The sequence below is a fragment of the Rhinoderma darwinii genome, chromosome 7, assembly GCF_050947455.1.
Source record: "Rhinoderma darwinii isolate aRhiDar2 chromosome 7, aRhiDar2.hap1, whole genome shotgun sequence".
Taxonomy (NCBI): Eukaryota; Metazoa; Chordata; class Amphibia; order Anura; family Rhinodermatidae; genus Rhinoderma; species Rhinoderma darwinii.
Window position 1 is genome coordinate 23,858,779 of NC_134693.1, and position 26,013 is coordinate 23,884,791.

Consider the following 26,013-nt stretch of genomic DNA (forward strand, 5'->3'; position numbering starts at 1 on the left):
CATGAGAATCCAAGCCACCAACAATGAATTGCCCATCACTGTATAAAATATTCCCCTGTTGCTTGAATTTTAACATTGTAACAAGCTTCACATCCATCAAGTTCAATCTATTAGGATGGTACTCACTGGGACTGGTAATCGTAAGAAGGTCAAGTCTTCGTTGTTGCTGCAATAGAAATAAAATAAAAGTTACGTCACTCGAACACCATCTGGACCTCTTCGAAGGTACTACAGATGCTAATGGCTACTAAGCGGCCATCATGACCTTTACAATAGATTTAAAAAAAAAAATGTGGCTCAAACTAAAAATCAAGGATAGTCAATCAAGGATATATTTTTTCATTTCATTCAATTTATTAGAAAATTTACAGTGCAAAAATGACCATACACGTCAGGCGTCACGTATGAGTGTCGGACCGAAATCCTTAGTCATAGTATAGAAAATTGTGGCTTAGCCTCAGTTAGTTTACAATGCTTTTTACAGTATAGCGCTACTAGAGCATGTGTCCGCACTGGTTTTTTCAGGCTCCTCTCCTTGCTTGATATCAACAATCATTTACTCCGTACGGGACAGAAATATTGCGGATTATCATTCCGGATTTGCAGATGGAAAATTGGCAGCAGAATATAGTAGCAGACAGTTGGATGAGATTTTAACAAATCTCTTCCATGGAATGAACACAAATTTGTTGCGGATTTCCCCCATTGACTACAATAGGAAAGTTAAAATCTGCATTCAAATTCTAGTGTTGAGGATTTTGCTGCAGATTACATGCGGATCCACAGCATGATCCACAGTACGGATTTTGTCTAAATTAAAAAGGAAAAAACAGTATGCTCACCTTACCAATCCCCTCGCGCTCCCATGATGATGCTTCCCCGATACCCGCCGGTCTCTGTTTCCTAGAAATGAACCATCACAGGCTGCAGCGGTCAACACATCATCACTGAATCTGGGTGAAAAAAGTCCAGCGGGGGACGAGGGAAGCGTCACCATTGGACCGGCACGAAATTAGAATGGTGAGTATACTTTTTTTTCCGTAAATCGAAATATGCAAGCAAATTCGCACCTAAGCCTCTACAGATTTCCTGTGGATTTTTGGTCAGATCTGCTGCAGAATTTTACCTGTGTGGACCCAGCCTTATTGTAGACGCGCAATATCTAAACAAGATGAATCCAACAGGAATGAAAGGACAAATCTTCACCTCATTTTTCTCTGAATGCCAAGCATCTGTAACGTTATAGTCCTTAGTGCAAACAACCTCAGAGGCCTCCATCAGAGTCTCCTTGAGTTGGTGTAGCAGCACCTGAACATGCAAGGTGAGACATGGAGACGTGGCTAGAAGCTTTTGGGTTTGTTTAATGAAGGACTGTAAAGTTACAAATACTGGGAGGTGAAGCTTTGTCCTTTTGTCACTCTTGTGGGATTCATCTTGTTTGGATATCGCAAGGCCACAATGGGTGATGGTCAACATCATATACAGTACATCACAGCAATTATCACAAGTGGACACTGGAAGAACCTAGTCCAAGGCCATATCCCAGATGGCTCAACCTGCATAGCCAGGTAGGTTCTACCTCTATCTATCACTGTTTCTTTCAAAAAAATAAAATGGAAGGACCATATTTAATATACCTTCAAGGTAACTTTTTAGTTCTGTTCCATATTTAGTGATGACTGACCTAGAAAGGGTGAGGTCATTCTTCAGGTAGACATCCTCTGTCATTGTCTCCAAACTAGTAACACAGTAATTTAGGGTAGGCTCACCTGAATCTAACGTTATTTCCTTTTTCACATGGGCGCCTCCTTTACAGAGAAAATCACTTTATTCAGTATATGCAAATAAGCATATTGGAGCAATGAGGGCGTCACCGTTGCTCCAAAATGCTGTTGTCTTTCCCCGGTCCATTCCTCCCTCCCTTCTATCATTGATAGACAGGGGCCAGGCAGTGTAATAGCCAAGTTCACACCTGATCCCGTAGTCTCCTGAACGGGCGGCGGCTCTGCTTCATAATCTGCAAATGCGCAGTACGTCCTTGACTTTCACCGGTCTAATCGTCAGTACTGCACATGCGCCGATTATGAAGCAGAGCCGCGTGCGTGTACAGGGTCATACTTGGACTCGCCTATTACACTGCCTGGCCCCCGTTAATCAATGAAAGGAGTGCGGGAGGAATGGACTGGGCAAAGAATACAGAGCATTTTGGAGCAACGGTGACCCCATTGTTGCCCCAAAATGCTCATTTGCATATACTGAATAAAGTGATTTTCTCTGCAAAGGAGGCGCCCATGTGAAAAAAGGAAATAACGTTACATTCAGGTGAGTCTACACTATATTACCCTGTTGCTTGTTTGATGGGCACATTTCTGGTGACAGACGTCCTTTTAATGTAAACAGGGAAGTATAAAGCTAATAGTCATGCCCATATTCTACTCTTTATCTTAGCCAAAAGGCTGAGAAGTGATGTCATACCCATATTCTATAAACGTTTTATGTTTTAGATATAGTCGTGATTATGTAGGAATGTAGTTTTTGGACTTTGTGTCCATGATCTTACAAAAACAGAAGGACATTTAAGCGTTTCCTCATGCTGATTAAAGACATAAGACAACAGCTAGCAAAGTTACCTTTTGGATTTAGTGTCACTGTAACCAAGTATGCCTATGCAGAATCCTAATGTATCCCATTATCGACACTATGCAACCTCTTCATTAAAAAAATAAAATAAAATCCACTATGCTTGATTATAATCATGAACAAGTATTGTCTGTCTACATTATGTCTGGTGCGAATACCCCATTATTAATTGACCATGATGCTTATGTGAAGTAAGCGTCTGAGATTTAGATCACAGGAAAATTCAATACCACCAATCCGTTACAATAAAGCACAACAGAACATTTCTATTCTGTTCTATTGAATTGTATTGACAATTGACTCTTCCAACACTGCAGCATCTGATTTTTGTAGAGGCTCTTATGTTTTGCAATCTGCTCGCACAAGGTAAAACCTAGGAACCCTGAGCTGGGGGTGGGGGACTGGTAAGACATGTACCCTGGATGCTGAGTGTCAGTTGGGTGCCAACAAGCCAATCAGGAGTATTCTTAAACGTTCTAGAATGCAAAGTGGCAACTAAAGATGTGAACATTTTTAAAAATTCATTCCAAATCTATTAGCTGACACAATCTCTTACACATTGATTTGTGCAGCCGTGAGAATGACCAGGAGCACATTCTCATAATTGCAGTCAAGTTATATCTCTGTACTGTCTACTCCTGGTATATTTAACCAGCTGAGCTCTTAGGCAGTCATCAGCTGGTATCGTCATTGTAGAGGGGTCTTAAATACCTGGACAGTCATGTTACAATTATCACAGCTCACTTAAAGTTAGTATATGGGTGATAATGTCCTGATTTGAGTGAGAATGACCCGAGGATAATACGAAATCATGTTTACACCATCTTAATAAACTAAACGACTCTATTCTCATCGACTATGGACTATTTTATTTATTGCATTGTTGCACACTAAAATACAATACGGTAACATCACGTGTCTGATTCAGGTAAAAGACGTACAATTACTGATACATATATGTTAACAGATTACACCGCATGGAAATGACATAAAATGTTATAAATGGGCAGTGACATATTAATAATAGTTGTATATCTTTATTTTATTTAGACTAAGCTTAAAATACATACTTCCTGTGGTCCAAAATCATTGATCTCAAGCATTGCAGCATTAGGTATATTGGTATTTATTTTATTTATTTTTTACTTATATCTCGACAGATATGTACATCGAGATCTATCTAGATGACGTATTTGTAGATTAGCCTGAAACCTCGGTATTTACGGTTTTCTACAAATGCCACATTACGCACCCTATTTTCTTCCAGTACCACTGAAAATAATTTGTCTATAGGAAATAACTGTGTAGAACGGCATCCAATGGAACATGCTGCGTATTAAAAGATATGTAGTGCGTGTGAGAAATTGTTCATGCAAAATATCGTGGTTGTGAACACCTCCGTAGAATAACTTTGGCTACCTACCCCATGTGTACAGAATATGGATCCAAAACATGAAAGTATGAATGAGACCCAATGGACATAAGCATGTAAACTGTGCCTTGTCCCCATGCTCCGACTCCATGCCATAGTCCATGTGCTACCAGAACCTATAAATCTCCTTAAATTTATACTTACTCAAAGACCTCTTAGATCATAATTACTTTTTAAAGGGAATCGATCACCAGAAAATGATCAATTGCTCAATTAAACATTTTTGGAGATGGTACTGTCACTATATCTATGTTTTTTGTTTTTTTTTAAATATCTCCGTTTTACACTTGCCACTAAGTCTCACAATAGGCTGATACTGTTCTTTAGAGATTACTTTTCAGCAAGTGGTGGACACAGCTCAGGCCCCTCAACCTGTACAGAGACCTCTGCACATGTCACAAAGCATGCCCACAACACTCTACCGGTACAGAGCCACAACATTACCAAGAAAGGTGTCTAATTCAATAGCCTTTGCTTGCTTTTCTTAAATACAGTACTTATAGAATACAAGTATATTATACACATACATATATATATATTTGAATTCACTAATAATAATAATTTTAAATGATATTTTCAGTACGAGTTCTCAACATTGGTTTTTATTACACAGATGTAAGATCTTCATTCAAATGCAAGTAGAGCAATGACTAAATCATCAAGGTCTAGTATGGAAATGTGCATATTCATGTGCTTAACAGCAGAAATTAATGCACCTGCTTCTGGCACAAATGAGTTATATTTTTCATTTTAAATTGGACTGTCTTAATAAATAATGTGCAGTTCCTCTTGCCGCCATTTCTTCTGATGTGCAATCTGTTACTATTTATGAGAAAAAAATAAGAAAAATAGGCAGATGGGAGAAGCCATTTTGTTTGCACAACTGAGCTCATAAAAATGGAAGTTTGCATTTGACTTGTCACCGACGTATGAAGTCCTGTTGTAGTTGTCACCTTGGTTTTCTAGACTCCTAAAGGACACCTGCTTAGTCATGCCGCAATATTAGAGCAGAGCATCTTATTACTTAAAGGATTTTTTCCATTTCGGACATTTATAGTATATCCACAGGATATGCCATACATTTCAGATAGATGGAGGCTCCACCTCTGGGTCTTACCACCTATCAGGAGAATGGGGGTCCCTGGCTCAATGAAACGAGGCAGCTGCATGTAGCCACAGACTAAAATGAAAGGTGGTCTCGAAAGCGCGCCTGGCTCTCTACATTTAATAAAGGAGTTACAGAAAGAGCTAAGACCCCTTTAGCTAGGCAGGTTTGCAATTCAAGGCAGGGTAGGAGCTGTAATGGTAGCCATGTTGGTTGTCACCCAGGTAGGACAATGAAACGTCAAGACGCAACTTGAATACTTATATTAAAAAAACATATCCTATGTCTAAATACAGTTTCGCAAAATAAACGGAGCGAGCTGTAGTCACCAGAGTAGATATAGGGGGTGCATGGAGGTTGCAGTTGTACTTGTGCCTGAGGTGCTTCAAGGGTCCTTCGGTCACATAAGAAGATGCCAATATTATAAATGACGTGCGATAGTTAATGGGGCCCTGTTACAGATTTTGGATTGGGGCGTCTGGCTGCAGTACTAGACACAGCTGTATGGATGAAAGCGGCACTGTATCAGTGACTGCAGCGAAGGGACTGCCATATGCCAGTGAGCGCCAATCACAGGGGTCCCAGGTTTTAAATTCCCACTTATTATACATTATTGGCCAATGCTAAGAATATGCCATTCATTTTATTTACCATTAAAAAATCCTTTAATGGGAACCTGTCATGTTGACCATGCTGTCCTATCTGCGGGTAGCCTGAGGAGCTAAGCACATTGATGTATAGTTTTATTTAAAATAAAATATTGAAAAAGTATAATTATTGTATTTTATTGAGTTTAATCCCTACTCACTCTAGACGTATGAGTCCAGTGGGTGGTACTACTCAGTGACCTCTATGTACACGCATACAAGAAGGGCTGTCAATCAGTGGTCACTCCGCCCACTGGACTCACAATGAGCAGGGGTTTAAAACGGTATTTCAGTCTTAAAGGGGTATTCCAGTTACAACAAGTTACCCCCTATCCGTAGGGTAGTGGGTAACTTGCTGATCAGTTGGTGTCTGACAGCTGGGACTCGCACCCTTTCCGAGAAGGGGGGTCACTATGGCAGTGCTGGAAATAGCCGAACGCTGTACTCGGCTATCTCCGGTGCTCCCATAGAGAATGAATGGAGCGGCAGGTTGTTCAATCAAGGGGTACGGGACCTCAGTCCTCGTAAACGGTGGGGGACCCAGCTGTCGGACATCCACCGATCAGCAAGTTATCTCTTACCCTACGGAAAGGGTGTAACTTGTTGTAACCGGAATACCCCTTTAAACTTTTTTAACCTATCCACTGGATAGGTGAAAAATGCTAGATCGTTGGGGGTGCATCCACTGCGACCCCCACCAATCGACCAGAATGGAAGACCCTGTTCCCCTATTTCCTTTAACCGCAAGACAGCTTGGTGGAGTTTGAATGAAGCAGAGTCCAGGCATGCGCCGTGCCGCTCCATTCAAGGTCTATGGGGCTGACGGAAACATCCGAGTGCTGTGCTCGACTGTTTCCATCAGCTGCATAGACCATGAATACCCCTTCAAATCAGTAAAATGCAAAGTTATACTGAATCCTTTCCCGACAAACTTCTATATCAATCTGCTCAGCTCCTCCTGCTCTGTAACATACTGCCCACATACAGCAGCATTTTCCATGTGACAGGTTTGCATTAAGTTTTGTCTAGACGTGGTGCCTTTAACTCTTTGGAGCTGCACTGCTTGTGGGTCGAGGTTGCTCTTTGACATAAAAGAGCAACCTTGCATTATATTTCTGATAATAGGATGAGTGAAACCAAATAACAAAATTGGCTCTGCTACATTGGCAAACATTTTGTTTTCTGTAGATATGCTTAAGTTTCAGTTTTACAAATGTCTTCACCTACTGACGTTTCAGCCGCTACTTGATCTTTCTAAGGTATTTTAAAAAAGAATGCAGAAGAAGAAGAAGAAGAAGAAAAATCTGCGCAGAGTGCAATTCTTAATATGATCTGATTAAAGTTTCATTCACATCTGCGTCAGGGCCCCGTTCCGTCTGAGCTTTCTGTCGGAACGGAGCCTTCACTGACACAAACTGAAACCATAGGTTTCCGTTCCCATCACCATTGGTTTTAATGGTGACGGATCTGGCGCCAATGGTTTCAGTTTGTCTCTGTTGTGCAAGGGTTCCGTCGTTTTGACAGAATTAATACCGTAGTCGACTGCACTATTCATTCCGTCAAAACGACTGAACCCTTGCACAACGGAGACAAACGGAAACCATTGGCACCGGATCCGTCACCATTGAAATCAATGGTGATGAAAATGGAAACCTATGGTTTCAGTTTGTGTCAGTCAGGGCTCCGTTCCGTCGGAAAGCTCAGACGGAACGGGGCCCTGACCAGGATGTGAACATAGCCTAAGTGAGTCTGATATCTGATTTCCAAGTTATAAAAGCACCTAAGGAAATTCTGAATTTGTGCTCCATTTATTAAACCTTATGAAAAAAGAACTCCTTTTGAGCACGGTTATTTAGTCCGCACCTGTTACCCCGCATGCTGTTGTACATATTGGTTTATTAAGCAGCATTTTGCTTTGACTTATTCTATAGTTCAGAATGCGATGAGTTACATATGAATCAGGAGCATCATTGCTTTGGTGCAAACTTCACATCTGATCAATGTAAGGTGACAAAAGCCAATTGAAATCAGCTCCACTTTTGAGCATCGTTTTACAATTTAAATCTAGATATATAGTTGAGCAATGTTGCTTATACTTATCTTAGCTTTTACTTATCTTGTACTGATGTTCACTTACCTCAGGTCTTATGCACAGCTGCACTCGAAATTCTGCTGGTTGTTTCATTATCTGCTGCAGACTTTGGGCAGCACCGTGGCTTAGTGGTAAGTTCCTGTGGCGTAGCTATAAGGGTGTGCCCAAGTTGTACCTGGTCACCAGTATAAGCGTATGTGCACACGTAAACTGCATTTACGTCTGAAATTACGGTGCTGTTTTCAGGAGAAAACAGCTCCGTAATTTCAGACGTAATTGCTCGTACTCGCATTTTGCGAGGCGTCAATGACGAACGTAATGTGGAGCTGTTCTTCATTGGAATCAATGAAAAACGGCTCCATTTACGTCCAAAGAAGTGTCCTGCACTTCTTTGACGAGGCTGTTCTTTTACGTGTCGTCGTTTGACAGCTGTCAAACGACGACGCGTAAATGACAGGTCGTCGGCACAGTACGTCGGCAAACCCATTCAAATGAATGGGCAGATGTTTGCCGATGTATTGGAGCCGTATTTTCAGACGTAAAACGAGGCGTAAAATGCCTCGTTTACGTCTGAAAATGGGTCGTGTGAACCCTGCCTAATGGCTGATTCAGACGAACGTGGCGTTTTTGCGCACGCAAAACACGCAGCGTTTTGCCTGCGTAAAAAAAAGCCACCTACCTGCTCCGTGAGGCAGCATCATATGATGCGCGGCTGCGTGCTTTTCGTGCAGCCGCCATCATTATGACACGTGGTGCTTTTCTGTTTACATTCATCCTTTTGACAGCTGTTGCGCGAAACAGGCAGTTCGCACGGAGGTGCTTCCGTGCGACCTGCGTGGTTTTCACGCACCCATTGACTTCGCGAAATACGCGGAGATATTGAACATGTTGCGCTTTTTACGCAGCGGACAAACGCTGCGCAAAAAGCATGGACTGTCTGTACTGCCCCATAGACTTCTATTGGTCCATGCGAGCCGCGTGAAAACCACGCAGCTTGCACGGACGCAATTCACGGTCGTGTGAATCCGCCCTAAGGCCGCGTTCAGACGTGGCGGAATTGCTGTTGCTTTCCGCTGTGGACATTCCGCAGTGGAATTCTGCAGCAGTCGTTTTTTACATTTGTTTCTATACATTTTTAGGAAAGTTAGTTCAGGCGTTGCGGAAAATAACTATGCGGAAATCAGTCTGCGGTGCAGAGTTTCCCCTCCGCAGCATGCTCTTTCCATTGCATAGAAGCAGCGGAATTTCACTGCGGATTTCAGCCTTTACAATGCAAAAACTGAAATCTGTGGCAAGTCCGCTGTGATATCTGCAACGTCTGAATTACCTGTCAAATATGCAAATGTTGGTGCAGATTCGTTGCGTAATTGCCCCGAATCTGCACCAACATTTGCAGCGGAAAAATTCTGCCACGTCTGAACGTGGCCTAAGGGTATGTTCACACACTAAACAACAAACGGCTGTAAAATACGGAGCTGTTTTCAAGGAAAAACAGCCTCTGACTTTCAGCCGGTTTTTTTAAACCACAAATGTTTTTGGAGGCGTTTTTTGCGGCTCCAGAACTGACATGCACTTCTTTTTGAAGGGCGCTTTTTTATGCGCCGTTTTTTCCCATTGAAATCAATGGGTAGGTGTTTGGAGGCGTTCCATTTTTTCAGCCCTTTTTCGGGGTGCGTTCACGGCCAGAAAAATGGCTGAAAATAAACCATGTGTACATACCTTTAGGGTACGAACACACACAGTGTGTTCAGGGCGGATACGCTGTGTCAAGCTGCGCAGCGTATCCACCCTGAACACCACAGGGAATGGGATGACGTTGCAGGCCATGTAACCGCTGCAGCCTGTGATTGGCTGCAGCGGTCACATGGTAAGAAACATCATCCCAGGAGGCCGGACTGGAAAAGAAGCAAGGAACTCTGGGTAAGTATAACTTTATTATTTTCTTTCTTACACGTAACTTTTGCGGCGGAACCACTGTGATTCCGATGCAATTGTCGTAACACACACCACTTTGTTGCGGGTTTAAGCACCCCTTTGAAATCAATGGGAACACGTGCAACAGAAGAGCAGCGATTACGCATCATTAATTGACATGCTGCGGTCGAAGAAACCGCACCGCAGGTCAATTTATGTGCGTTTCTTTCGGCTGAATTTTTCCGCAGTGTGGGGACGTGATTTGTTGAAATCTCACCCGCAATGCTGCTACTGTAATACGCTGCGGATTTTCCGCAAAGAACCCATTGCGGAAAATCCGCAGTGTTTACGCTATATGTGTTCGTACCCTTATAAATACATGGTAGGTGTAAAACCTTTTTACAGTTTTGCATTGGGGCCCAGGGGCTTTAAGAAACACCTTTAATGCCTTGCCACACTGAGGTCCTGGTTTCATACCCAATCAATAACATAATCTGCTTGGAGTTCGTATATGTTCTCTGTATTTGCATGTCCTCCTCCTACACCCCAAAACACATACTGTACTAATGGGTTCATTGGCTTCCTATGAAACTGCCCCTAGTGTGTGTATGTCCCCCTGCGGGCAGGGACTGATGTGAATGACAATCTCTGTGCAGCGCTACGGAATATGTCTATAAGGTGCATGCAGTTTTTGTTGCGCTATTGCTGCAGTTGAAGTTTCCCATAGAAACAGTACTAGGAAAATTGTTCCTAGAACTGTTTCTATGGAAAACCGTGTTTTGGTACCATAATGATAAGTGCAAGTAAGATTTTACATGCCGTTTCCATTGCTGTTGTACTTTCCCCATTGAAGTCATAGGTGATTTGCATTCTGGGTAGTGTAGTCTTTATACTAGGCACTATACAGTAATCTGATGTAGGAACAAGTAACTGTCCAACTGCAATATAGGAGCTCCGTTAAGCCGTTGGGATGTGTCTGACAACAAGCAGGATGACGGTTTCCAATGGCAACCGGAAGCAGGCCCCCTGCACACATAGCGGAATTTCTATCCGGATTTGCAGGGGGACAAATCTGTAGTGTAAGACTTTTGCAGGCGGACACATAGAGTATATTTCTACATTCTATTTTTTCCACCGTCTCTCTTCCCAATATGCACATTCCTATCCACTTCTCTCTTCATTGTCAACCATGATCCGTATCTGTCCTTTACCTTTGAGATGAGTCAAAATGTGGTTCCTTGGTCATACCAGAGGAAATTATTCTTAGTGTCCACCCTCCATCTATATAGTTCATGTTCACATCCACTTTTAATTTCATTGTAATCTTAGCACATATAGATCATATCATCAAGGTCAGATAGACTCTTTGGGAATCAGCCCATCACACTGGCATGTACTTGTCTCCAAAGTCAGCTCCAAATGGGGTGGTACATTTTGGGTCCCATTATTGTGTCAGAGCCTGAGCCCTCTGGGGCATTCTCTGGTGCTCTGATGGGCCACTCCGGCCCTGCATGGGAGGTCCTTCTATAGTAGAGTTGAGGCCCCTCAGCTGCTGGGCACCATGTATTTATTTATTTTTTTCAATTTTCCTTCTTTTATTATAGTAGTGCAATATTTTTTTTTATGCTGTTTTACTGTTAGAGAACTTTTTTCGGGTATAATTATATATATTTTGTGGCTTTAGTTTAGTAGCACATACCACATGCACGACAAGATATCTAACGGCAAAATGTAACCTATAAGATGAATTAAAATTACTGAAAGTATTCAACAGCCCTGATCTTGCAGAACTATACAAAAACTTTATTTTTAGTTTCAAAATGGATATGTCTAACTGTCAGGGTGGCATGAGTTTAGAGGGGAACATCAAGGACCTACAAATGACAGTCCCACCTAATGTGCCACCCGAGTCTAGAAACACCTGCTCTTGTAACGTTTTCTCTGAATCAAAGTGAATGTCACTCTGATATATTTTTTTTTTCTTCATGAAAAGAGCAGAATAAGCAATAAAAGAGATAGACAGGGAACTAACTGGGTTCTAAACTGTGAATGTCTATAGTGTGTGCCAAACTAAAGATCACATCATGTCTATATCAGCGGTAAACTGCTACTGAAAGGGAACATTTATCAATTCATTAAACAAAAGGTAATTTTTCTTGTTATGCCAACAACAATGTTAATGCCCACGTTGTTAGTCTGTAAAAATATACAATTAAAGTGGCTGACATAACATAATGCAATACATAAAAGCATTTCCACCTACAATTAAAAAAAATCTTGTGTGGCAGCTCATTTTTCCTGCAGCGGCCACTGTGGGGGAAATGTAGTATTGCAAGGTACTCATTCAAAATAATAGGCGTCTGTGTAATACATGGTGGCTTTGAGTCTGCCTGAGTGGGAACCGCTCTTTCAAGCGGTACTCTGCTTTTTAGGGTCGGATCCCGAGCAGTTGACCCTACATGACATCCATATACCCTAATGGGAAAGGGGTTTCTATATGAAAGTGAGTCATCAACGTTTGTCTAGTTATCAAACAATATTGGAGCAGGGTATGAAAGGATTTGCACTTGTGGGAGCTTTCATTTTTTTTTACCAAACTGCATTATATTTATCTTAGGTAGATGCATGACTTATTGTATGATGTTTTTGATTTATGTTTCCTTTTTTTTTCACATAGTAGACCCACCAAAAACTCAATTGGGTAGCAGAAGTCATTCTGTAATACAAGAAGCGTTGCTAGGTTTGCCTTCACTTGGGGAAAATATTCAGTTTGCTATCATAGCCCTGTATCTAAATACACTGGAAAAGGTATTGGAGTGACTTGTTGGCACCCCTTGGCACCCAGGGCACATGCTTACTAGCCGTCTTAGCTACGCCCTTGTATAAGATGTAAAACGTAATAACAGCATTGCAAAAGTAAATGTCCAATTCTAGTCTAAAATGGTCACTTCCAATGGCAGTGCCACCTTCTTGATTATACTGATTGACCATGTGCATTTTACTCTTATATCTGTATAATATTAAAATGGGTATATAGACATTATAGTCAAACTGCCGGTGTAAGTATCTCTTCTACAACAAGGAATGGAGTCAAGCTGGCAACTTCTAGTTCTTTTAAGATTCTTAGGATTCACAGTTTGACTACTGTTTGGATAGCTACCTTAATCTGTGAATGGCAATTTAGTTCAAAACTTCAAATAGTAGTTGCCTCCACTTTTTGTAGGTAGCGGGTGCTATGAGTTCCCAGTGGTTACTTTTGAGCGCCCTGTGTTTGCATGAATTGTGGTACTACTGAGCGAGCAGACATCCACCAGTCCAAAGCGATTAATAGCGCTCATGAGCAAAATAAATACCTACATGCGTGCAAATGTATATCTGTGGTTTCCACAAAGATGGAAATCTCAAATTATTCTCATTATGCTACTGATTCTCCTTGCGGAGATCCTGCTGGTAAAAAATCTTAAAGGAACAGTGTCACCAAAATTTTTTTTTTTATATCAGTTTTATGTTAGGGTTTTATTAAAAACGTTTATATTTATTTGTGTGTTTGTGTGTTACTTTTTTCTATTTTTACACTTTTTCTTCCCTATGGGGGCTGCCATTTTTTTTCCATTTCTGTATGTGTCGATTAACGACACACACAGACATGGAATACGGCAGCTCCAGTCCCATAGGGACTGCGAACGGGGCCCGTTCCATCCACTATGGTGTACGCCGTGTGTGTGGGAACGGCGCATGCGCCGCTCCCACACAGTCCAATTTGAAATGCGCGCCGTCCGGCGCCATTTTCCTGTGGACCGGAATTCGCGGACGGACAGTAAGATTACTACTTCCGGTCGCGGCTTCCGGACTTGTGCACATGGAGCAGCGGAAGCAGACGGAGCGGCGGCGACTGGAGCAGGTAAGTGATTTCTATGTATGTTCGTGTTTCAGTGTGTGTTTACTAGTGTATGTAAACCTTCTACACTGTGTGTTAGCTCAAAAAATGGCGACACACAGTGTAGTAAGTTAGACCGTTCAAACCCCTCGTTTCTCCCGGCACTAGCCAGGATAAAGGAGGGGGGGATTCTGAGAGCTCACTAGAGCGAGGAATTTTTTCCCAATTTTGCAGCATAAAGCAATGTGGTTGCTTTACCACATGCAATGCTGCAATTTTGGGAATTGCTCCATCTAGTGACCAGTGCTGGGAAATATTATAAATTGAATCCAATTTATAATATTTTCTGACTCGTGAAAAAAATGTAAAAAATTAGAACAATGTTTAATCACCTACACACTAATTGTTTAACTAAAAAAAAAAAACCATGTTTTGCTGGCAACACATTCTCTTTAAGGACAATGTTCTCTGGGAAAAAGTATGCAAAACAGCTCTCCTCTAGAAATAAGGTAATTGTCCCTCTAGTTCCACCTATAGGTGACTATCTTGTAAGTCAATGTACAATCTTTTATAGGGCTTTGAAACATATCCTGGCTTAACCCCTTCTCGACATTTGACGTATCCATATATCATAACCGGGTAGGGGAAGTATGGAATGGGCTCACGGAGTGAATCCGCTCCATACGATGCGAGTGTCAGCTCTATGTTACAGCCGACACGGGGTGGCGATGGTTGCTATAGCTGTCTGGGGGCCTAATGAAAGCCCCCAGGTCCGCCATCTTTGTGCTCCTACTAAGCCCTGGAGTTGTTTGAAGTCCCCTGGGGGGGCTAATAAAAAAAGTTAAAATTTGTAAAATAAAGGGGTTTTTTTATGTCAAAAAAAAAAATTCAAGTAAAAGTTCAAAAAACCCACCTTTTCCCATTTTATCCCTAGAGCATAGTATAAAAATAAACATAATTGGTATCGCCGCATCCATAAAACGGCGTGAAAATAAATAAATATGTGAACGCCAGAATCACTATTTTTTTGTCACCTTATCTCACACATAAAATGGAATAAAAAGTGATCAAAATGTTGCATATACCCCAAAATGGTATCATTAAAAACTACAGCTTATCTTGCAGAAAATAAGCTATCATACCACTTAATCCAGGGGTCTCAAGCACGCGGCCAGCGGGCCGCATGCGGCCCCTGGGGCTGTCATTTGCGGCCCGCGGGACACAGAGCCGCTAGTATCGGCTCTGCTCCGAGACTCTGGAATTCCCTGACATCGCTGTCCACATATGAACAGCGATGTCTGGGGCTACCCCAGAGCCGGAGTCCCGAGCAGAGCGCTAGTACAGGCTCTGCTCCGGGACTCTGTGGAATTCCCTGACATCTCTATCCATATATGGACAGTGTGTCAGGGTCTTCCCCAGAGCGGAGTCCCGGGCAGAGCGCTAGTATCGGCTCTGCTCCGGGACTCTGTCGAATTCCCTGACATCGTTGTCCATGTTTGGACACACGATGTCTGGGGCTTCCCCAGAGCCGGAGTCCCGTGCAGAGCAGGAGTATAGGCTCTGCTCCGGGACTCTGTGGAATTCTCTGACATCACTGTCCATATATGGAGAGTGAGGAAGGTCTTCCCCAGAGCGGAGACCCGGGCAGAGCACTAGTATTGGCCTTGCTCCAGGACTCTGTGGAATTCCCTGTCATCGGTGTCCATACATCGACAATGATGTCAGGGCCTTCCCCAGAGCAGGAGTCCCAGTGATGTCAGGAGCACTGCTGGAGTCCCAGGAAGAGCCTACTAGCGCTCTGCCCGGGACTCCAGCTCTGGGGTTGCCACTGACATCTCTGTCCATATATGGACAGTGATGTCAGGAGCAGAGCTGGAATCCCAGGCAGAGTGCTAGAAGCGGCTCTGCTCCGGGACTCAAGCTCTGGGAAAGCCCCTGACATCACCTTGGCAGCATCTGCAGAGGGCACTGTGGCAGCATCTGCGGAGGGCACTGTGGCAGCATCTGCGGAGGGCACTGTGGCAGCATCTACGGAGGGCACTGTGGCAGCATCTACGAAGGGCACTGTGGCAGCATCTACAGAGGGCACTGTGGCAGCATTTACAGAGGGCACTGTGGCAGCATCTACAGAGGGCACTGTGGCAGCATCTACAGAGGGCACTGTGGAATTATCTACAAAGGGGACTGGGGCATTATCTACAGAGGGCACTGTGGCAGTATGTACAGAGGACACTGTGGCATTATCTAGGGGTGTGTTGCATTATCTACAGAGGGCACTGTGGCATTATCTAGGGGTGTGTTGAATTATCTACAGAGGGCACTGTGGCATTATCTACAGAGGGCACTGTGGCAGCATCCACAGAGGACTCTGCGGCAGCATCCACAGAGGGCACTGCGGCAGCATCCACAGAGGGCAATGTGGCACTATCTTAAAAGGGGCTGCCCAATCTTGACGTGTGTCTGCTAACTGTGTCTGTGTCTGTGTCTGCTAACTGACTGGATTTAGCGACACTTAAACTGGAAAACTGGATTGTTGAAATAAGCACGTGGAGAAATATCTCAAATTTTAAACCTAGCGGTATTATTATAGTAATGTAGTATTATTATTATTATTATTATTATTATAGTAATATAGTGTTATAATAGATCAAATAACTAATTGATTAACAATAATTTTGTATTGTATCAAATTTGAAAGTAATGCGGCCCGTCAACTTCCCATTTTTTCTTTATGCGGCCCACTTACCCGGCCGAGTTTGAGACCCCTGACTTAATCGGCTGAAAAATAAAAAAGTTATGGCTCTCAGAATTTGGCGACACAAAATAAATTAAATTTCTTACACTTAGGTTTTTAACTTGTAAAAGTAGTAGAATATAGAAAAAAACAATATATATTTGGTATCGCCGTAATCGTATTGACCCGCAGAATAAAGTTAACATGTTGTTTTAATTGCACAGTGAATTCCGTAAAAAAGAAGAGCAAAAAACAATGGAGGAATCGCTGTATTTTTTCATTTTCTACTCCACAAATATTTTTTCCACCGCTTCCTAGTACAGTATATGGCACAATAAAGGGCGCTACGAAAAACTACAACTCGTCCCTTAAAAATAAAGCACTAATAGGACTATATAGATGGAAAAATAAAAAAGATATTGCTTTTGGAAGGTGGGGAGGAAAAAAAGAAAATTAAAATCTGAAAGTTGTTTACGACCGGAAGGGGAGTCAAACCAGAGTCACCCATCTGTAGACAACACTGTTTCAGAGTTTTTGCTCCTCATCAGTTCAGAGTAGTATTCTGGTTGGCTAAATGAGAATGCTTTGATGCAGCTCTTGGAAGGTACAGTACATTCCCCCTGCAGAGCTCCAGCTGGTAGGGGGTTTTCAGGGCAATGCTTTCCAGGAAAAAAAAAGTATACACCACAAGAAGAATCCGTATAATCAAAGAGCTGCATAAAAGGGACATCCCATTTAGCCAACCAGAACCCTACTCTGTACTGATGAGGTACAACAACACCAACTCTGAAACGGTGCAGTCCACAGATGGGTTTGAGTGTCACATCCCCTTTAAAATAGCTGATTGGTGGGGGTGCCGGGAGTAGGTCCCCCACCGATCAGATAATGATGGTCTATCCTGAGGATAAGCCATCAATTTCTTATGACTGGACAACCCTTTAAAGGGTCGGACATTGACTTACAGGATTGTCACTTATATGTTGCACTGGAGGGACCATTTATTTCCCTCTGGAGAAGAGCTATTTTGCATTCTCGTGATGCCAGTAATTTGAGAAACTACATTATCTTTCCAATTGAGAAATGTCTGCTTATATATATTATTCATACCGGACACAATATAAGCATTTCAATCCAGTCTGTTTGTTAAGGTTATAACTTAATCACTGTTTGGCGGGGCATCTTCTAACACACACTGTATCTTTTCCTATGACTGCTCATCCATCTAGACCCTATAACTGCCCACTGCCTGCAATCCCCGGGTATGCATATATCAGGAGAAAAGCCGTGAGCAGTTTGTTTTATGAGCGAATCCACATCTCTTTCTGCGAGTTACAAAAACACAGCCAGTCTGTGTTATTAATGTTTACTTGGGTATTAAATATATTGTGCTCATGGGAGCTATACGTTCCCATACAGCTGTTACAAAACACTTCCACCTCTGTATTAGACGCCAAAAATGGAACAGGCAGAAATCATTACAGCTTCTGCCTTTCAATTATTTTAATACAGGGTCACCTTGGTAGTGTCGCAATGCAGTATATAAAGAATTGTGGTAGCCAATGTGTCAGTGTGTATGGTGTAAGACCCTTTCTCTTCAGAAAATTGCAACCTGCCAAAAGGGAATTCAGAGTAGTCAGACCAAGCAACCAACAACCAATGGCAGGAAGAATTGGAGCTAAAGGTACTTATTAAAGTGTATAATGTACTCTCATGTTCCATAGTACCTACGGGCCCTTTGTATAAATACATTTTCATGCTAAAAGGTCCCATTCAGAGGTGGCCATGCCATATGTACAACCTGTGCAACTGCACAGGGGCCAGTAGGGAATAGGGCCCACACGGACCTTAAAAGAAACATATCAGTGCATACTATTGCTTGCTAGACTGCATTCAAGGGATTAAACCAATGGTTCCCATAGAGCACAATTACTGGTGGATGTTTAAATTAGTACGGGAGTTTATGGAGAGACATGAGGGAGGGTCTCCCTCACTCTCATGAAATGATTAGTTGGAAAGCAAGGGTCTCGCTTACTACTATTACAGCACAGGGGCTCTCTAGTCCCTGTGTCCACCCCTGGTCTCGTTGATACGAGACAGATGTTGGTGAATTCTGTACCTACTTTGGCGAATATAAACTGAAAGTGGACTTTGTAGACCTTTATATTTCTGATCATGATTTGGGAATGAGTTTTCAGGTAGGTAACATGTCCTGGCATTTAGGGCTGTGTTATAGAATATGTTATATCTGTAGACAATAATTATATGTTTTGTAGGATAAAACAGTGCCTAACATAACCATTTTGAAAAAGTACAATATGAGATGTGTCTTTAAATAAGTATATTAAAGATGCAAAATGAATACACACAAGAGTAATTGACTTCAATTATTCAAAGATGCCCCTCCCTCCCTCCCTCCCTGAAAACAAAGATATAACATAGCTTACAATCATGTTCTTGCACCTTTCCCTTCTTGTCTTTTGGGTTTTATCCTCAGGCTGCCAGACTTCTTGTTCTATATTTTTATGCTTCCTGTTGTCTAAATAAGAGGAACCTAAAACAAACCTCTAAGGGGAAACTGTAACAGGGCCAAGTAGCTATGGGGACCCAACTCCCCTCTTTAATAATCACTAACTTCCAACATACTTTGCATAAATCAATAGTACAAGTGAATATAAGAAACATTGTAATATATCTTTTTAGAGAAAAATGCCTTTTCCTACACTTATCCCCCCTCACTCCTAAATGTTCACTCACTCTGAATTTTTATTGCTAAAACATCTCCTCAAGAGAAGACAGATTATCAGCTTACTGAGGCATTAGGTTACAGTTGCCTATAGAAGTCTATGGAGAGTGTAGGGGGAGAAAGGAGCAGTAGCAGAGTGAGAGAGAGAGAGAGGCAGAGAGAAACACAGACCCTGCTGCAACTTCTAGTAAGTGTTATATCTCACCCCAGTCCCGGATTCAAAGCTACACTGCTCATTACTGGTTAGAAATAGTGTTATTCCTCGTGTACACACAAATGACAGCTTATTCTGAATTATTTCAGAGAGAAAGAAAATAATTATAACCTATTTCCTGAAACCTCTGGCTATTGTGAGTTGACATAAGAACAATTCGGGCCACATTCCAGTTTTTGATTATAGGGCCCCATGATTACTTGTTAAATCCCTCAGGAAATGTAATGTACAGTAAACAGAGCTTCCTGTGAACACTTCAGTCAATGTAGTTACATTTACTCAAGTGGTGGTCACCCAGACAGGAAGTCAAGTGGTTACTAGGCAACTGAAATTTGCACTCCCAGCAAAGAACTCCATACTTCATTTAAAAATATTAGAAAATGATGCATATTTATTTAGGCTTTAATTACGTATAAAATATAGAATCAGGCAATGCAAACAGTATATTTTCCTAGCTACAGGAAGGTTAGTCACAAATTGAATACAGTCATTTGAGATTTAGGATAATAACTCACTTTCGAAAAATTTAAACCTATTTCCCAGTGCGAAGTGTGATAACCAATTCTGCCTGGAGAAAGAAAAACCACAGCTCAGAGAAGTTGGTAAGTTATTATTGTATTGTGACACTATATGTCACTCCATTAGATGGAATAAAACAATTTTAATCAATCACTGCTGACGTATGCCTGAATCGTGACCAATATATAAGAAATAGTGAAAGATTTGGGGGTATCAGCCTGACTACTATTATGAAATCCTATGGATGTTTCACATTCTTGTCTTTATTTCTGGAATTGGCCTTTTTGGCTGTTCTTTTTTGAGGGGATTTGACATTTTAAGACGCTGAGTAGAAGAAAAACCTTCCTTGTACTGCCTGATATTGCCTTCTGTGAGTCGTGCATAGACACAATACTAGCTGTAGACAGGCCTGGCGGTGGGGCCTAGGGGACAATGGTGGAATTCCACACAGCCGTGTAGGGTTTTTATAGGAACCATTTAAGGATTGTAAAGAATGTAACTTACTCTGCTACTTTAATTACTGGGAAGGATCCCCTTCGCTTTCTAAGCTTTTCAACCCTTTTTTTGTTTGTTTTACCCTCACATTTCAGCAGTCATAACTTTTTTACATCCACATAGCTATATGAAGCCATGTATCTTAGTAAGATGAAATGTAATTTATTTTGTAGTTTATTTAGCACTTTGGCATACATATAATTTTATTTATATTATTAAGGATGTAACGCCCATGGCCATGGACCGTCGGGATTACTCACCCCCGATGGCTGCCGCCATGGATCTGTGAGCGCTGGCCCGCATCTCCTGCTCAGGAGACACCAGCGATCACTTCTGCTTCGTTCAGCTGTGTCCGGCCTTAAAGGGCCAGCGCGCACACATTAAGAAAATCAGTAATTAGCCCATACGCACCGTGGACTATAAGAAGGGCCCTGCCCCTTCCTTCATTGCCTGAGCATTGTTGTGTTTACCCGTGTTAGTCTTTGCAAATGGTCCCTTAGTGTTTTGTAGTACTCAGTGTTCCCGTACCTGCTACCTGTATCCTGTATCCCGTGATACCTTGTTCCTGTGCCTTAGAGAGTTGGAGTCGTGTTGTGCCACCTATCTCGTCTGCTGTGTTACACCACGTCTGGTGTCTGCTGCCAAGTCCCATCCGAGCCTAACCATCGATACTCTCTAAACTACCACAGGTACCCGTACTCGGACTATAGACATTGACTTGGTACACTCTTTAGTCGGCTGCTATCCCGCTATCGTGGTACGGCCCAGTGGGTCCACATACCCACAGAATGTGACAATGGGCATGTAGAAAACTCGATTATGTCATGTTTTTTTCCTCTTAGATAATGTGTTTAATTTATTTTATAGGGTTGTTATGTTATTGTCACAGGGCCCGTGGAAGATTCTGTCACGGGGCCAGCAGAGGGTAGTGTGAACCCATTTAATCAACAAGGTATTTGACGTGGGGGTCAACTGGGGGGAGAGAGTTTAAGGGAAACCCTGGACTTCACCATTTAACCCTTATACAAGGATCTGGACTTCACCACATGGGAAACGTAGGTAAATACCCCCGGAGTAGTCTCCCTTGGTGACAGCCAATGTAAAAGGTGTAGTGCTAGTAAGTGTGGTCTGATGTAGCCAAAGGTCAGGGCAGGCAGAAAAATTTGTAACAGGTTACATAGCAAATAGTCAGGGCAGGCGGCAGAGGTTCGTCATGGATCCCTTAGCAAGAGGCCAGGGCAGGCGGCAGGCAATGATGGTCAAAGGTACAGGCTGAAGTCAAAACATGGGAATTCAATAAATAAAATAGCAGAGGTAGACTAGGAACACTAGGTAGAACCAACTTTCTCCGACAAAGTGCATAGAAAGAGGAGGACCCTTTATAGCCAGGAAAATGCAAAAAAAATAATTTTCACGCTGGCCCTGTAAGAAAGCAAAGGTCAGTGGCATGGGAGGCCAACAGAAGAGAAGCAGCACCAACCAGGATGCAGGAAGAAGGTAAGAACAACACGGGAATGGGGGGGGGGGGGCTTTACAGTTATGTGAATGTTAGATATGTGCATATTGTTTACTGTCATGTGACCTACAGTAACTTGCAAAAGTATTCAACCCTGAAAAAGTCAGTAGATTTCGCTATGATGACCATATGCCCTAACAGACAATCACTTTAATTTTATTGTACCAAAAAGTGTCTATATACCAATATAGTATGCTAGTTTATAGTGATGTACATAGGTAACAAGTAGGATATACCTAAAGAATACACTAATAGGCATTATAATTGCATAGCACTGAGGTCCTTACAAAAGACATGAGATGCCTGTATGAATAGGGAAACCTGATGATTGTGTCACTGGGATTTCCATTATTACATCAAAGGGAGCCCCAACTTCATCAAAATAGGAAAGGGTTCTTTACAGTTAGAATAGTCAAACTATGAAATGCCCTACCGCAAGAGGTAGTAATGGCAGACACGATGTCAGCATTTGAAAAAAGGCTAGATGATTGTTTACTGACAAATGGCGTTGAGGGTTATAACTAATCAAGCAATGAATGACGTGTAATTTATTGAGAAAGGTTGGACTTGATGGATCTGTGTCTTTTTTTCAACCTATGTAACTATGTTAGGCCCCATGCACACGGCCGTGCCCGTAATCACGGGCCGCGATTGCAGGCACGGCCAGCTGCCCACATTTTGAGCTTCTGCTCCCATACAAAGTATGGGAGCACAGTCCGTAAAAAGCAAAAGATAGGACACCTTCCCGTGAATAAATGGGAAGGTGTCCGTGGACAATAAAAGCGAATGGGTCCGTATTGGCGGACCGTAATTTCGGTCCCCAATTATGGATGATTTTTACGGTTGTGTGCATGGGGCCTACCTATGTAAGTATGTGTCACGATGCGGGGTGTGGACCCACTGGGCCGTACCGCGTAGCGGGATGGCAGCTGTCCAAACAGGTAAAGTACAGCGTTCAATAGTTCAATGAGGCTACCTGAGGCAACGTAGACAGCAGCAAGGCAGGCACGTCTGGGACCAGGCGGCGGGAAGACGTCAGGTGAGGCGTAGCGAACAGGCGTAGACTGCAGCAACAACACAGCAACAGCGCAGCACGGCACTAGAACTTGGTAGCACGGAAACAGGATACGGGATACAGGAACAAGGTACACTGGGAAACTGGAAGACACTGGGAGACCATTAGCATGACAAACTACGGGTAACTTACAACACTCTGGCAAAGAGCAAAAGGGCAGAGCCCTTTTTATAGCCCAGGGCTTCCTGGGCTAGATTGCAGACTTCCTGCAATATGCGCTCTGGCCCTTTAAGGCCGTGCACGCGCGGGCGCGCGCGCCCTCCAGAGACAGTCTTGATGTCCGGAAGTGAGTGCCGGCGCCTCACAGGAGGACGACGCTGCACACAGGTAGATGTTACAGTCTGTAACTCCCATTGACATTAATCACAGTGTTTAATGGGTTGCATAGTTAGTAAGGTTGAAAAAAAGACAAATGTCCATCAAGTTCAACCAAAAATGGTTGAACTTGGATGGGACTGGATCAGAGATTTTACTGCAGGTGTTTTTCTGTCAATCAATACCACATACATATACTGTAAATAGAAATGCAGAAATATACTCCTGTATGTATATACATTTTGCAGTGTACGTTTTTATTTTTTCCTCACATGGCCATATACCTACTGCCAGATTTTCTAGTCCTCGGAATAATTGATAATAAGAAATCTATACTTCTAAAAGTTTCAAAAATATCACTTTAATCTTCCCAAAAAAGAAATGCGGCAGCTTGGAAACTGAAGTACTTATTAGAAGAGAGGAATCTGGCAACACCCAGGGGCACCGATAACATGGAGAGAAGGTTGCTGTTCACTGAGCTGGGAAAGCAGTAAAGGAAAGAGGATTTAGGTTTGTTGACTGATTTTAATTTTCTTTTGGGCACAAACTCTGTTAGAGCTAAAAACAGGACATCGGACAATGGAGGAATTTTTAGGGGATCAGTAACTTCTGATTAAAGTTGCTGACTGCTTAACTATAACACCTGGGATAAGGGGCAAATGTAAAGATGGGGGAATTGAAGCCCATGCCCCCAGTCCCCCCTCCGTTATCTATAGCTGAGGACTACATCAAGTGCTGCTCTCTGCAGTGAAGGAACGAAGGGCACTAATTGAAATCAGCGGATGCCATGAAGCTGTATCATTTTCAGCAGACACCATGTCATGATTTGTTTTCCCTGCAGGAAATATGAGAATTTACAATCATTCTAATCGTAACTTTAAGCTCCTGGGCCTCAATATAAAAATCTATAACAGGGACCCTCTACCTACCATGTGGCATTTGTAATATTAAAGCCTTCTTATGTGATAGAGGAGCCTATGCACTTGATAACTTTGCACTTACAATAGCTACACCTCTAGTTCAATCCTACAACTCCTTTTAGGGTTTTTGTTTCATTTCGTTAGTAGGAATAATCAATTCAGTTTTAGACTTCACAGCTAATTAATGTGATTTGCATTATGAAGAAGGGATGAAGAGGATAATTTTTAAATTGAATGTTCACCATTTTGATTTCCTAATCTATTAAGGATCAAAATGATGTGCTGATTATTTTTTTAATTTATCTTTTTAGTGGTCAGGGTGTTTTTCTCTGATACAGAGCTCCGAATCTGCTCTATAGACATACTTAAAGAGGCTCTGTCACCAGATTTTGCAACCCCTATCTGCTATTGCAGCAGATCGGCGCTGCAATGTAGATTACAGTAACGTTTTTATTTTTAAAAAACGAGCATTTTTGGCCAAGTTATGACCATTTTTGTAGTTATGCAAATGAGGCTTGCAAAAGTCCAAGTGGGTGTGTTTAAAAGTAAAAGTCCAAGTGGGCGTGTATTATGTGCGTACATCGGGGCGTTTTTATTTTTTTTTTTGAATTTCACTCTTTATTCAAAATTTTGTAAAACATGAAATACAATGCCAACAATGAGGCCAACATAGCCGTACAAAAATGTCACAGGATTTTATGCATTACATTGTTGACATATTCACCTAATAACATACCACTTTAGAAAAGTTACAACTTATGAACCAAACAAACAGTATTCCAGGAGACAATCATATATTTTCTAAGTCATTGGTATCAGAGATTACAGATCGATTATTTTCAAACATCTTCAAGGTTTAGGGTTGAGCTTCCATAAACATCCTAGTGAGGGAGAGTCCCGGAGTTCAAATACTCACACCATATAGACCATTTATCAGTGAACTTTTCAACCTGGTTGAGTCGTACCGCCACCATCCTTTCCATGACATAATCAAATTTAACCATGTTTACCAATTCTGCCATCGTTAAGGGAGCCGAGGACTTCCATGACCTAGCAATTATCAACCTAGCAGCTAGGATAATATGACCTACTACATGTCTGAATTGTGCAGGGATATCCGACAATCCTATAAAACATAATGCTAAGGCAGGGGAGGGAGATATCGGAGTAGCCAGTATCGAGCTAATAAGGGCAAACACCACCTTCCAGAATATAAACACTAAGGGACATTGCCACCACACATGCATATAGTTCCCCGAAAAACCGCATTTCCGCCAACACAGAGGGGAGTACTGAGTGTTAAATTTGGCTATCTGGGAGGGGGTTCTATACCAGCGTAAGAGAATTTTATGTGCAGTTTCCCAATGACTAGCTCCCCTGGAAATCTTTCTAACCCAATGAATAGCCGTATACCAATCTTTGAGCGGGACCTCTTGTTCTAAGTCCGCTTCCCATTTCAGGAAATAGCCGGGTTTTGATGCGGACACTGTGCTACTGAACCCAGAATAAAAGAACGATATGCCCCTAAGTTTCTGGTTCTCATTTGTAAAGAATCTATATGCAGTAGCTGGAAAACAGGGCGCGTCTAATGTTAGAGAGTGTAAAGCATGACGGAGTTGTAAATATTTATAAAAGTCCCTCTGGGGGATTCCATACTTGAGGACCATTTGTTGGAACGACAATAGAATGGCGGAATCATACATGGAACCTATAGTGTTCACCCCAGCTAGCATCCAGTTTTCGACATGAAGGTCCGGCACTAACGAGGTGATATA

At 42.2% G+C, this 26,013-nt stretch overlaps 1 protein-coding gene across 3 annotated transcripts in view; it reads right to left on the reverse strand.

Annotated features, from left to right (window-relative positions):
* The window catches only part of AGBL4 (AGBL carboxypeptidase 4), a 1,201,113-nt gene that overhangs the window by 468,477 nt on the left and 706,623 nt on the right, over positions 1-26,013 (reverse strand). For all 3 annotated transcript variants that reach the window (XM_075832130.1, XM_075832129.1, XM_075832131.1), the window contains exon 6: positions 127-166. In XM_075832130.1, coding sequence (XP_075688245.1) covers positions 127-166 — 40 coding nt within the window. The remainder of the gene's footprint in view (positions 1-126; positions 167-26,013) is intronic.